This window comes from Phyllostomus discolor, chromosome 10 (assembly GCF_004126475.2).
Source record: "Phyllostomus discolor isolate MPI-MPIP mPhyDis1 chromosome 10, mPhyDis1.pri.v3, whole genome shotgun sequence".
NCBI classification, from domain to species: domain Eukaryota; kingdom Metazoa; phylum Chordata; class Mammalia; order Chiroptera; family Phyllostomidae; genus Phyllostomus; species Phyllostomus discolor.
Window position 1 is genome coordinate 1,474,039 of NC_040912.2, and position 14,142 is coordinate 1,488,180.

The following is a 14,142-nucleotide window of genomic DNA, read 5'->3' on the forward strand; positions in this document are numbered from 1 at the left end:
CCCGGCTCCGAGGGGAGCCTGGCCCTCTGGCTGCAGAGGACAGAGCTGCTGGTTCTCCGCCGTCCCCCTCCCTCTCGTGCAGCCCCGGCTGAGCCTTTGTCGGCCGACAGCCCTGGGTGCCGACAGGGCCCGTCAGGAGGTGATGTCAGGCTCTCCACTGTAACAAAGTAGCCAGTTTCGCACCGGAAATGCCACTGTGTCCACCGCGCACCCCTGGAGCTGGCTGAGAAGTTCTTACTTAGGCAACGTTGTAGCAATGATGTCGGCAACATCACACTCGCTGCTGCGGTTCATCCGACTCTCTCCTGACTGCGGACAGCTCACACACCGGCCGGCCGCTGTCCCAGCACACGTGTCCCCTGGCACCCTCCTTCGCTGACCGCCCCCATGGGCCTAGGTCCTCACCCACGATGATGCTCACAGTGTGCGGGTCCCGTTCCACCCGCAGGCAGGGGCGTCCCGGTGAGCCGGGCGCAGGGCCCAGGCCCCACAGCACCGTGTGCCCGCAGCACACATGTGGCACACGGCATGGCCTCCAGGGACCGGAGCAGCCACACCAGCCTGTCCTGTGCACCACCCTCAGAGACGCTGACTCCCCGGGGAACCGATGCGTGTTTTCGCTCCGTGTGATCGCGTGTTGCCCAGTTTCCTCCCACAGAAACGGGAGCGACGTGGAGACGTCACCCCCTGAGGCGAGGTGAGCCGGGGCACCCCGCCTCCGTGGGCTTTTACCTTTCACTGCACTGTGAGTGTCAGTTAAACCGAAATCTTAATGAAGCCGGTTACATTGAGGATGAAACTTAAAATTATTCCAATTACACCCTCCTCCCCCACCCTGGCTGTGCGGAAACCCTCGTACGGAGACCACCCCGCAGTCTTGGTTTTCACCTCCCCCCGCGGCCTCCATCTGCTGCGGCGCGACCCCCCCCCCCCCCGTCCCGGGGACGTGTCTCTCAGAGGGGAAGCACTCCCCTTCCCCCCAACACGTCTTCTTCCCTCGGCGCCCGGGCCCCTTCCCCTCCCCCTCCCCCTCTGAAGTCACATTAGCGGCCCACGGAAGGTCACGGCCACCTGCCTCTTCCGGAGACCGGAGACCACACCAGCGGTTCCGGTCGGCTGCGTCTTTTCATGACAGCGGCACCAGGGGCCGCGCCGGGGCCGCGGGCTGATTTACGGTCTGTTGGGACAGCTGCCGCCCTGCGACCGTGCCCTGGGCCCTGACACCCTCTTTGGGAGGGGCCGAGTTTTGCACCAACGAGTCCCGAGGTAAATGCCGGCTCCTGGGATCACTGTGACTCTTCGCTGCTCCTCGGGCCCAGGGCTGGCCCGTCACGGTGTGGCCCCCAAGTCAAATCTGAACACCGTACGGGGGACCCTGGGTTGTCACGGCCCTTGGCCCTCAAACTAAATGGCCCGGTGACAGCCAGCCGGCTCACCCACTCAGGCTGTGCCTCGGCCACATCCCGATGCCGCGCCTGCAGCGCACGGGCTGCCTGCCGCCCCCCCACGGGCTCAGGGGGTGCTGCCGGCCCTACCGCACAGCCGGGCCCAGGAGCGGAGCTGCGGGCAGTTCCGATGCCGAGGCCGGGCGCCCACCTGCACCGCCTGCCACCTCTGTCCCCCCGTGGCCTGAGGACTCGGAGCCCACAGACCCCAGAGGGGCTCTGGCTTGGGCCGGGGTGGGGGGCACTGCCTGCCACCGAGAGCGTGGTGGGGGTCCTGCCCCTTCACCGCACGCAGAGAAGTGCTCTGGGGGGGGGGGGCACTGATCCCGAGGGAAACAGAAACAGCAGAGGCCGGGCAGTGCCGGCGGTCCCCGGTGCCCGGGGGGGGGGCCCATCCGTCCGCCCACCCAGACCGAACAGGCGCGGAGTGGCCAGCGCACGTCCCAGGACGCACAGCAGCCGGGGTGCCGCTGCGCAAATGGGGCGTCGGGCTCGGCCGTTTCCCTCTGGCCCCCAGCCCCCCGGGACCCAGCCCCAGCGGAGAACACGGGAGGATCGAGCCCTCCCTTCGAGTCCGTGTCCGCTCCGAGACCCCCTCCCGCAGGGACGCCCACCCACGAGCCCCTGCACGCGGAGACTCTGACCGCTCCCCTGGACCATCGCGGCAGCCGCGTCGCCACAGAGCCCTGCAAGACCACCGGGCACAGAGGCAGTCCCCAAGGGGCCGGGGCGCCCCCTCCACGGAGGTCACCTTGAAGAGGGGCAGCGGATGTACCCGCACCTCCCGGCGGGGCCCTGGACCGGGCAGGGGGCTGGGGTTCCGTCTCAGCCATTTTCCCCACCCCCACCCCCGGCTGCCTGCACCCGCGCCTCTCGCGCTGGGCGGCGAGAGGAGGCGGGGCTCTGTCTCCCTGGAAAACGTGCAGGCGAGCCCCCGACCCCTGCCTGCGTCGTCACTGCTCCAGGACGTCCTCTGACCCCTCAGGGGGCCTTGCCGCCGTCCCCAGGCAGCAAGAACCTGCTTCTCTCTGGTCCCCTGGACGCCTATGGAGGGGGGGGCACCTTTTAAGCTGCCGCAGCCCCCTGGGCTCCTGTTCGGTTTCCGAGGGGATCTGTCGGACGGGGAGGAGCCCGGCCTTCGGAGCGTTTGGGAAACAGGATTGAGGGGAGGAACCCCACCCCCCCCGCCAGTTGGCTGCTGGAGTGTCCCCCCGGAGACAGAGAGCGCGGAAACCCCGGCGGCAGGGCCCCCACCCCTCCCGCTCCCAGCCCGACGGGCGTCGCCCGGGCTCCTCCGGCACCCTGAGGGAGGCCCCGGGGGGCTCTCTGCTGTGAGGCGGGCAGGGGCCGGGGCCCCCAGGAACCCCGGCTCCCGCTTCCCCCAGCCCGGGCCCTGGCCCCCAGCCCCATGCCCACGGGTGCCAGGAAGCAGCCGGAGAGCCACGTCTGCTCCCCCCTCCTGCCCTCTCTGGGCTCCGAGGGCCCACACTCAGCCCCGGCCCAAGTTCCCGACGCCGCGCCACGTGCCGCTCAGAGGGGACACGCACAAGCGGGCGGCTCAGGGTCACAACTGCTTTCTCAGAAAGTTCCCGCCGCCTCCCCATCGCCACGGAAACCACCCCAGCTGGCAGCAACAGGCGGGCCTCCCGCCACCCCCAAACCGAGGGGCAGAGCCCAGGCGCTGGAGCCCGCGGGGCCCCCGGGGCGCGGGGACAAAGAGCAGCACTCACGCTGGCCGGCTGTGTCCGCCCTCCGTCCGCTCCCGGTGACAGCTGAGCGGCACGGAGGCGGCGGGTCTGTGCCTGCCCCCCAGGCAGGCAGTGCCCACGGCCCCGAGCCAATCAGCGCGGCCGGCCGCCCGTCTGCCTGCTTATCGGCAGCATCTCCCCTCGCCGCTTCCTGCCCCCGCCCCCCGGGGCCTGAGGGCCAGCAAGGGCTGGGCAGCACCGAGAGGGGGGCAGGGCCCCGGGCACGGGGGGGGGGGGTGGCGGCAGGGCCACGGGAAGGGGGTCCCGGGCCCCCGGCTCGCTGAGCGGGACCCAGCCCGGGCTCGTCTCCCGGAGACTCCGGGCAGGCAGTCTCCCAGCAAGCCCAGCTCCCGGGCTCCGCTCCAGGGGTGACGAGGGCCAGCCAGGCACGGGAAGACAGGAGCGCCCGCTTTGTGAGGGTGCCGGGCCGCACGCCGGGCCGCACGCCGTGCCCGCTCCTCTCCCCCTGCCCCGGGGGCTGCTGGGACCTTGGCCAGGAAGGAGGGAAGCAGAGGCGCTGTCCACCCCCTGTCCCCGCCCCAGGCCGGAGAGGGGCAGAGGCAGGTGGGGGGTCCGTCCAGGCTCGCCTGGCTCAGCCCTGCCCCTCTGCCCGGGAAGCCGTCGGTGTTCAGAACACAGTGGCCGGAAAGTGCGTTGGGGGGGCTTTCTCCGCCCTCCTGCTCAGGCTGGGGGGGCAGGAGGGTGGGGTGCCCCCCCTCCAAGGTGAGGGCGCTGAGCCCCCAACACCTGGGAGCGGGGCCCAGGGGGAGCCCCTCAGGCCGGGAGGGGCAGGCGGGGTCCTGTGCCCGCACCACACACGCCCGCATGCACACGCGTGTATGCACTCACGTACACACTACGGTCTCAGGGCCCGGGGCGGTCTGGGGCTGGGAGCTCCACCCAGCCCTGGTTTTATCGAGCAGCATCTCCCTGGGGGCTTCTCAGGGTGGACACTGCGGGGACTGAGCAGGCCAGGGGCTATGGCCGGGGGGCGGGGCTGCTCCTCAGGGCAGGGCTGGTGGCAAGGGGCATGTTGGGGTGGGGCAGGCTGGGCATGGACCCAGGGCCAACAAGGCGCCTGGCCCCAAGGGTGTGGGCACAGGGCCCGGCTCGGGCAGGAGGAGGCTCTGCCCCCGACCCTGCGAGGTGAGCAGGTGGCGGGGAGAGGCAGGCTGGGCTGCACCCCGTAGGCACTGCATGGCGCAGGTGGGCCACAGGCAGGCAGCCGGGACGTGGACGACACACCGGGACCCCCGCCAGGCCCGGGGGGCGGGGCTGACTCGGACGGAAGATGCGCTAGACTCCCGGAGGACACTGACGAAGCTCGGCGGGCACCGCAGACCCCAGCGCATGAGAATGAACGCCTGAGGGCCGGCGGGCACACCCGCCATTGTAAACATCCCCGTTTTCCTCAGACCAGTGACAGAGTCAGAGCTGGGTCATCACAACCCCAACACGCACCCTTGGCTCTAAAGCAAACACAAATGGAAGAGCAGAAGTCTCCGGAAGGAGGATGTGGCCGGGGTCTAGCCCCACGCTTATCAAGACAGAAGAGGCTGTAAAAGTGTCATGTGTGTTTTTTTATTTTTAAGATTTTATTTATTTTTAGAGAGGGGAGGGGAGGAAAAAAAAATCCATGCGTGATTGCCTCTCACACGCCCCCTACTGGGGACCTGGCCCACAACCCAGGCCTGTGCCCTGACTGGGAATTGAACCGGCAACCCTTTGGTTCCCAGTCTGGAGCTCACTCCACTGAGCCACACCAGCCAGGGCAAAATGAAATGGGTTTCAAGATGTGATTTATTTATTTCAGAGAGAGGGGAAGGGACGGGGAAAGAGAAGGAGGAGAGAAACATCGATGGGAGAGAGTAACATCGATTGGCTGCCTTCCGTACATCCTTACGGGAGACTGATTCTGCAACCCGGGCACGTGCCCTGACCAGGAATTGAACCTGAGACCTTTCACTTTGTGGGATGACGTCCAACCAACAGAGCCAGCCCAGTCAGGGGAAAATGTAATGTTTCTGATGCAAGGGTACACACTTGACCAACAGAGCATCAGAGAGAGCCCAGAAAAAAAAATTCCACAAAGAGAGGAAAACTCACACACATGGGACTCGCAGGGGACAGAAGACTTGGGAAATTGTAGCTTAAGGAAAAAGTTACAAGTCTCGCAAGTCATGTGCATGGTAAAGCTTTTGTCTCAGAAACTGCAGATGAGGCCTGTCGTGGCCCCCCGGGAAAACGGCTGGCCCTGGGGCCCTGGTAGAAGGTTACCGCCCGCGGACATCCGGACCTGCTGTGCTCCGGGGAGCGCAGATGACAGCCCCCCCCCACACCCTGAGAACAGCTCACTGCCCAGAACTGGGGTGCTGCATCTTTGCTCACCTAATCCTCCCTGGATTTCAAAGTCCTCACCACCCCTTGTTTAGCCACCCGCCCCCCCCCCCCTTATAAAAGGTCTGGCCAGGAAAGAAGGGGGGGGATATGGTTTGTTAGGGTGTGAACCCGCCATCCTCTCGGATCACCGGCCATCTGAATAAAGCGCCCATGAAGATTCAATCACTGTCATTGCTTATTGGATTTGGTAGTGACAGGCGGCCCGAACGCCGGTGTCTTTTCCGGTTACAGAAGGACATCAGTCAAGGAAGGTGGACTAGTGAATGGCGTTGGGACAGCTGGTCAGGACTTGGGGACAAATGACATTGAACCTGGTCTCCCTCCTGGTAGGTCAAACCCTTCACGGAAAGGCCAAGTTTCAGGACAACAGAGAGGTGTGTGCTTACGGCCTTGCCGGGGGCGGGGGGGGGGGGTGGAGGGGGGAAGGCTTCTTACGGGGTCGCCTTCACCGGCGAACCGGGAAAGACCGGCCGAGGCGACGGCGTGGCTGGTGAGAGTGCCTGTCCTTCCAGCACGCGAACTAGGGACACGACCTCCAAGGCGGGGGCGGGGGGGGGGGGCGCGGTTTAAAATGCACAGTGCCAGCTGTGTGTTACACATTCGTGCCTTTTGTGTCAGGTGAGAATGCAAAAAGGCCTTTTCAGTAAGAAAAAAGGGCGTCTCAACAGAAAGACAAGCATCCGCCAGAAACGGAAACAAACGTCTCCTAAGTACGGGACCGAGACAAGGGAAGTATTAACGGTTGTGCGTCACCTCCCCCCGCCGGAGACTCTCCAGACCCCGTGTAATCATATCCTCGCGCGACAGGGAGCCCCCCATTTCACAGAGGGAGAGACAGAGGCTGCGGGGGTGGGGTGGGGGGGGCAGCGCCCAGCCTGCTGGGGCGGAGAGGGGCGGAGAGGAGCAGAGTTCGGGTCAGCTGCCTCGGGGCTGTCACTCGGGCAGCAGCTGGCACCAGCCGGAAGGAAGGGGCCTGTCACCCGTCACCCGTGTCATTCCCAGCCCCCGAGGGAATTAACCTTTAAGCGAAGGTTCTGCACTGTGAAGCCACAGCCCGAGGCGCTGCCAACAAGACTCCGATTAAACAACGAGAGCAGAGACTCACCTGCGGGCACGCCTGGCTCCTCACGGCCCTGGGCCTGCGGCTGTGGGGGGTGGGACGCAGGGAGGCGGCCGGGGCTCTCTGACCCGGCAGCTGAGACACCCCTGTCCCCACGGCCTTAGGCCTTCAGCCCCGCGTGCTGGTTAAACATTAATTTCCAGCCGAGATAAGCCCTTGCCCCCTCTCTGCCCACGCCCCGGCTGAGCTGTGTGCCCGTCTCGCAGAACGTGGCAGCCGCGTCCGACCTTGGCTGTGGCGACCGTTTCCGACCCCCGCGCCCCCACCTGGTGGAGACCCGGGACTCCCTGTGACCCGGACTGCCACCCCGCGAGGGACCCGCAGGGGGCACTGTGCCGGCTCCACCAGCTCCACCCTCGGCGCACGTGCACGCAGACCCGCGGCGGCTCCCCGGCTCCCTCGCCCCCAGCGGACGCCCCCAAGGGAACGGGCTGCCCCGGAGGGCCCGCCTGGCGCCGTGGTCGCCGAGAAGCGCCGCCCGCAGCCGGGACACTGGCCGGGGCGTCACCCGTCCGAGGCTGCAGACTGGCCCCCTCTCAGCAAGAGCCTGCTCCTCGTGGTGGGAATTCACGCCCAGCGCCTGCTTGCCCCCACTTCCCGGGGGCCGGGCGCGGCTCCCGCCCTCCAAGCGGTGGCGGTTCACCGCCCTTCGAGCCCGAGCGGGGGAGACTCGACCCTTGGACGCCACGCCCCCCAGGGCCGAGCTACAGGGCCGCTGGCGGCTGCCTCCTGCAGAGACAGGGCGGCCGAGTCGCTCCGGGCACCCCCCCCCGCCCCCAAACTATTGCTCGTGCCCAGCGTGGGGCCTGGGGACTCGGGGCCGTCCCTGCCGGGGTCCCCGGTGGCCCCTACGGGGAGAGACCCCACAGTCAGGTCGGGACCAACGCCACCTGACCCTGCGGGACACCACCTGCGGCTCCTTCCAGTTCCTGCCCTCCAGCCCCTCCCGCCGATGCCCCCTGCTTGGTGCAAAGTGACCGGAGCTCAGGCGTATGGGGGCTTTCCCTCAAGCACGTGGGATTCACCCTTCTCTCCAGGTCTGACGCTGACTGACCTCCGAGGTCAGGTTCAGCCCCGGTCGGCTGGTGCCTGCCAGGGGCTGAGCTTGCCCTGGGCCGTGACTGGGGAATGGTGAGCAGGCAGGCCGCTGTCGGGAAGGGCCTGCAGCGGCCCCCGGGCAAAGTCCCCCCAGCACGTTTCAGAGGCGCCTCCGGGCGGGGAAGTGTGTGTGTGTGTGCACACGTGTGTGCCCCCCACTCCCCCCCCCCCGTGGGTGGCTGGCTTTCTTTCACCTCAGTGACACCGTGACTCTTTCCACCAATCAGGCCGCCTCGTTTTGGCCACTGAAAACTGAGGCTGTTTTTGTGGCTCAGACCTCCAGGCCACGGGGACCTACTTTCTCAACTATTCAGTCTATTCCTCTGTGTCCCACAGGCTTTGCTCAATGACCCCGGGCTTCTCCTCGAACAAGTGAGGTTTAAACGTTGGCGGGAGTGGGGCTCTGTCGAAATGAAGGTCCTCCCCAATCCAGGCTTGTTGGGGAGATGGCCAGGACAAGGGGATGCGGGACAGTGGGGGCCGTGAGCATGCAAACTGCTGTCCGGGGTGGGGGGTGGGCCCGGGGCGGGGGACCAGCTCTGCCACGGGGCGGGGGGGCGGGGGGGACCAGGGCAGAGGGACTAGCCCTGGGGAGGGTGATGGAGGCCTGGGCTGGGCCCCCCACTGCTGGGACACAGAGGACTCTCCTGGAAACCGGTGGCAGGGGTGGGTGGCCAGGGTGCCGCTGGGGAGCTCCTGCCGGGGGGCGAGGCTGGCTCACGAGCCCCTCGCGCTCTGCGGCCTGGGGCGTGGACGGAGGTGCGGCAGGCCCCCGGGCGAGGTCCTCCGGAAGCGGAGACACGGGGCGGCCAGTCCCCTACCCTTTCTGCCCCTCTCCTGTCCGGCCGGAAAACCCACGTTCCTGGTACCGCCCCTGCCTCGAGCGCGGGCACGGTGCTGCCGGGCTCGTCTGGTGTGTGTCTCTGCAGGTTTCCCGGGGCCTTCGCTCGTCCCGGGCGGGGACCTGCCCCGAGGCCTCCTGTGGCCCACGTCCCCGCGCTGGGGCTGCGGCGCGGAGCCGCCTGGCCTGGTCAGTGACGGGGCGGGGAGGGGGGGTGGCTGCCGGCACCTGGGCGTGTCCCCTGTGGCCCCTCCCAGACGCGTTCCCACCAGCGCAAAGCCGCGTGTCGTTGACGTGCCATGTTGCTGCAAGGGCTTCCTCTGGGAAACACGGGCACTGGTTTGGGAGCGAGCGGCGTGGGCTGGCTGCCTCCCACACACCCCCACCACCGAGGCGCGTGACCCGACCAGGCGTCCAACCGCCCGCCTTCCGGCGAGAGGGACGGCTGACGCTCTGGTCGGCGGAGCCACCGGCCAGGGCCGCTGCAGAGGCGTCAGCTGCCGAGCCCGGGAGAGTCCCACGGCACAGAAACAGACGCTGCAGCCAATGGAAAATGAAGAACACTGTATTAATGTTTATTTCAAATTACAAGAAACAGATTATCAGTCCCTTATTGGTACAAAAATACCTGAAAGTTCACGATTAGGTTCATGAGCCAAGGAGCTATGTACAGAGAGGAGCAAAGCACATAGGATGAAGTTTCGTCTCGCAAGCGCACAACCTCCACACGCCCCCAAACAAACGCGTACGCACCGGCCACTCCGCGGGCCACCGCCCTCGCGGTGGCATCACACTCTCCCGGGAACAGGTCCCGCCCCCCACAGGTGAGCGGCCGGTCAGGCCGTCGGGCGCGCAGAGGCGAGCAGACAAAACTTCTAGACTGAGGCACATGTTTCTTCGAGGTGTGGCGAACGGAGGAGCGTCCGGAAGCCCGGCCCTCGGGAGCACGGCGCGCCCGGGGCCCGGAGCCGGCGCCCTCCTCCTCCACTCAGTCCAGGCTGCTAGCGGCGTGGTCGTTCAGACGGAGTCACAGGCGGAGACGGGGAGTCACCGGGCCCCACGACGACCCTGAGCTGTCCCATTTACATTCATGTCGTTGAAATACAAAAATAGAGGTCACATGCCCCTCAGCCCTGGCCGGCGGTGGGCGCCTGCCTCCCCTGGGGCCCCGGGCAGGGCCGGGCTGGCGCGGTGCCTCGCCTGCACTGGCCGAGGGCTCGCCGCTGCCGGGAGGCCGGGAGGCCAGGTCACACTAGCTGCGTACGCACCAGAGACGGGACGCGCCGCCCCTGCAGACAGACGCGTGCTGAGGAGCAGACCCGCGGCCAGTGCTGGGTGTCTGCTGGGCGGGGCTTGCGGGCTCCTCCCCCCGGGGCGGGGGGCCGCCCGCGAGAACCGCGGGGCAGCGCGGGCGTCTGCCGGTGGCGGTGGGGAGGCTTTCGCCTCCGCCCGGTGGAGGGACGAGTGTGTGTCCTGAAGGGTCAGGCCCTTCCATGAATTCGGGGCAGCTGGCCGCCAGGGAGGGTGACTCGAGACTCGCCTAACGGTCAATGGCTTGAAAGGGGGCGGGGTTACAGGGGAGAACGCATAACTGGGCGTCGGCTACACACGCTTCGCGGCGGCTGCCCCCTGGGTACACGGAGCAGTCCGGGGAAGCAGCCGGGACGCAGCCCGGGGAGTAAATATGGGGGCTGTTCCCGGCGGGGGCCGCCTCGGGGCGGCCCCCACGGCCCGTCGGGCCTGGGCTGGGTCTCTGGGGAGCCCTGCAGCGGGCGGGCGCAGGCCGGTGGTGGCGCGAGCAGAGGGGCGCGCCAGGACGATCGCTCCGGACAGGAAAATCACTTTTTGCCACAGCGGACTGTGTGCGCGTCGGGGACCAGGAGCGAAGGCGCGGCTGCGCGCGGGCCTGGGGGCGCCGCCCGGGCCGGAGGGCTCGTGGGGGGGGGGGCTCCCCGGGGGGAGCACACCCTGCTGACCCACTCCTCCGGGCCCGTGGCCGCTGTGAGGTTCCAGCCGGCAGGGGGAGCCTCCTGCCGCCTTGCACTCGGCCTCAGGGTGTCGGCAAGATGGGGTGGTGACACCCAGGCCTCCAGTTCCGGGCTCCCTTCCAACGCTCCCATTGTCACCGCCGCGGAAACTGGTGGCCCCGGAGGGACACCACGCAGGCGGCATTCTCTCGCCAGAGCCCCGGACCCCCGAGGGAGGGCAGGCGTGAGCACCCGGGGCAGGCGGCGGGCGAGGTCACCGGGTGTGTCTCAGGGAGGCCGCCCGTCTCCAGCCAGCGGCGTGGCCACTCCACCCTGCCGGGTGGGGGACACTGTGGGTGTCCCAGGGAGTCAAGGCTTCTGAACTGTGGAAGACGGGACCCCCAAACACGGGGCGTGGACGCCGGGTCCCCAGAGGAGACCGGGGCTGCGGCGACCTGGCTGGTCCACAGAACAGGCCCGAGGCCGGCCGACCCCGGGTGACACCTTCTCCGTGAGGATGCACTGCGGGAGTCCGGGCAGAGCGAAGGCGTCTCGTGTCTGGAAGCCGAATCCACCCACGGTGACGTGAAGAAGGTGGGACGCCTTGGGCCCCCGAGGGGGCCGCGCTCCAGCCCGGCCGCGGGCCCGCTGGACGCCGCCTGCCCGCCGCATGCACTGCGGAGCCACGCCCCTGCCGCCACGGGCCGAGTCGGACGTGGAGGACAGGGGCATGCAAACGTGATCAATACAAAACAAGTAAACATCTCAGTTTTAACGTCAAGGTTACTCCAGGGCAAGAGTTCACTTCCAATCACTTCTGTGCGAGGCGCACGGAGCCCGGCGGGACAGGCGTCCCGGGCCGCCCTCCAGGGTGCGCTCGCTTTGTCGTGCTCGTGCCCCGATCTGGCCGCCAGAGCCGCGGCCACACAGCGCCATGAAGCCAAAAAAACCAATCAGTCGACCGAGGCGGTCGGCACCGCAGGGGACAGGGGCGCCCCCACGGCGCAGCATCCAAGGGTACTCTCCACCACGCACAACTCCCCCGCCCTCTCCAGGGCGCCCCCCCCCCCCCGCCCGCCCGGGGCCCCCCGCCCCGCGGGCGCGGCGCCGGAGGGGTTCACAAGGCCACGCGGACGCAGTGGTGCTTCAGCTTGCAGGGCAGCACGCCCTTGTTGAGCTGGTAGAAGTCGACCAGCTGGATCAGGTCCGAGAACTTGGTGTTCCCGTCGTCCAGGCTGAAGAAGACCTGCCCGTCGTCCTCGCACTGTGGAGACACAAGGGCCCGCGGTTGGGGCCGCGGCTCTGCCGGCGGGGCGGGCCGGGAGCCGCCCGGCGGGAGGCGGGCAGCGGGGGTGGGGACTGGGTGCTGCCTGGGCCCCGGGGCACCCTGACCCTGAGGTCAGGAGCCCTGACTCAGAGCTCTGAGCTTGCCCCGGAGCAGGGGGGCGCTGGCCAGGTAGCCTGGGGTGTTCGCAGGCCGCCCCCGAAGCCCCCGGCGCTCACTGCGCCCCACTGGGGAGCAGCAGCCGGACCCCCGATGTGGGGACGGCCACCCTTCGGGCGTCTGGCCTGCCCCGGGGGGAGGGATGCCGGCTGGGGACCACACATCAAGCACACAAACCCTGGTGGGAACTGGCGAGCAAAGAAAAAGTTTCCAGTAAACTTAGGATTTTCTGCTGGGCCTCGGGCTGGGCGCCCTGCAGCCGTTCTCACCAGGCGGAGGACCTCCACGGTGAGCCTCCCGGGGCGCGCCCCGCGGCCGGCCTGCAGAGACCGCGGCGGGGAGGGGCGGGCGCAGCTGGGAACTCGTGTGTGACTTCTGACTCCCCTAAACTACCGGTTCTGAACACTCTGTTGTGTATGTTATATATATATTATATGCAGTTTTCTTATATTAATTTAGAGAAAAAATGTTAAGAAAATCTTTTTTGGTGTTTTCTACAATTTTGATTTTTTAAAAAAATTTTTATTTATTTATTTTTTAGAGAGGAAGGGAGGGAGAGAGAAAACTATCAATGTGTGGCTGTCTCTCTAGTGCCCCCTGCTGGGGACCTGGCACACAACCAGGCGTGTGTCCTGACCGGGAATTGAGCTGGGGATGGTTCGGCTTGCAGGCCCACACTCAACCCACTGCGCCACACCAGCCAGGGCTGTTACGAAGAATCCGCCCGTAAGTGGACCCGTCAGTTCAAACCCGTGTTGGCCAAGGGTCAGTTGTGTCACTTGACACTGACTTGAACACAACCCGTTCAAACTTCAGGGGCCGCACCAGGATGCGGGCTGCCAGGCCAGCCTGCCGGGCCCTGGGGAGGCCGTGAGCTGGGCCCGGCGTCCAGGAGCGGCCCAGGGCCACGTCCGCCTCCGGAGGCGCCACTGGGCCGCAGGCAGCCCCGCAGCCCATCTCTGAGCCTGGAGCCACGACCCCGTGTCCCTGTTCCCTGCCTCCCCGGGGAGCTTCTAGGACTCGGGCGGCTACTCGGGGAGGGGCAATGTGGGCTCCGCCCGCCCTGCAGTGCCCCCCCCCCCCCACTGGGCGCCGGAGCAGCCTCCGTGCCGCTGGTCCAGCGCGGGGAAGCGGAGAGGACCGTGACCAGAGCACTTCCTCTCAAACAGCGATGCCTGGGCGGCTTCGCACGCACCTCGTGGGGTCTGGGAGGCACTGGGCTCAGACCCAGCTCCGTCCCGTCCTCCCAGGAGGAGCGGGTGGCACCAGCGGCAGGGAGCAGCGCCGCCAGCTCGCCACGGCACCACGGCCACTCCCTCCCCCGCCTCCTGCCCCTGCGGGACTCTTGGGACCACTGGTCTGAGGTCCCGGCATCAAACCAGCTCGAACACCAGCAGGTTCAGGTGTGAAACCGTGCACTCAGGGCTGGCCAGCCTCCTCGGAGCCCGCCTGGCCGGCGGACAGGGGCAGGGACGTGTGCCGTTCTCCTGCACGCCTCATCCCCGGCCGGGCCGGGAGCTCCGGGAGGCGTGGCCAGGAGTCCGAGCTCCGGGGCGGCACAGACGGGGCCACGTCGCGCTGGACACGGCTGCTGATGCCGCGTGAGCTGGCGGTCACTGACACTCACGGGCGATGTTTCTGGGACTGCTCGGAGCTGGGCCCTGCGTTCCGACCCCAGGGCCACGCGGACAGAGCAAGGCCACTCCTGTGCGGGCCCCAGACCCTGAGTGTCCCCCATGTCCTGCGTCACCCGGGAACACGCCCGCACAGAGCAGGCAGCCTTGGGCTCGCGTGGCCGCAGCAGGACACGCCGGGGGCCGCCTGCCTGTGCTTCCTCCCCTGCCCCCGCCCCAGGCCCCCTCGCTCCGCCGCCCCGCCCACTCAGAGACACCGCCGCAAGGGTCTCGTCTGCGAGCCCGGCCCCGCCTGACTGCTGGTGGTCTGTGCCTGCTCCGTTCGCAGCCTGAAACTCAGTTAACTAAGGATCACGCCAGCCCCCACCCCAGCACGTCCAACAAAAACACAGCCAAGCCAGGGAGGGAGACCCGGGGGGACGCGGGTGGCAGCGCCGGCACTCAC

General features: G+C 67.7%; 1 protein-coding gene across 4 annotated transcripts in view; it reads right to left on the bottom strand.

The window, feature by feature from the left end:
* Positions 1-10,510: 10,510 nt before the first annotated feature.
* Positions 10,511-14,142, bottom strand: part of GRB10 (growth factor receptor bound protein 10) — a 112,434-nt gene continuing 108,802 nt past the window's right edge. For all 4 annotated transcript variants that reach the window (XM_036010383.1, XM_036010382.1, XM_028525461.2 and 1 more), the window contains one exon: positions 10,511-11,883. In XM_036010383.1, coding sequence (XP_035866276.1) covers positions 11,737-11,883 — 147 coding nt within the window. In that variant the 3' untranslated portion in view covers positions 10,511-11,736. The remainder of the gene's footprint in view (positions 11,884-14,142) is intronic.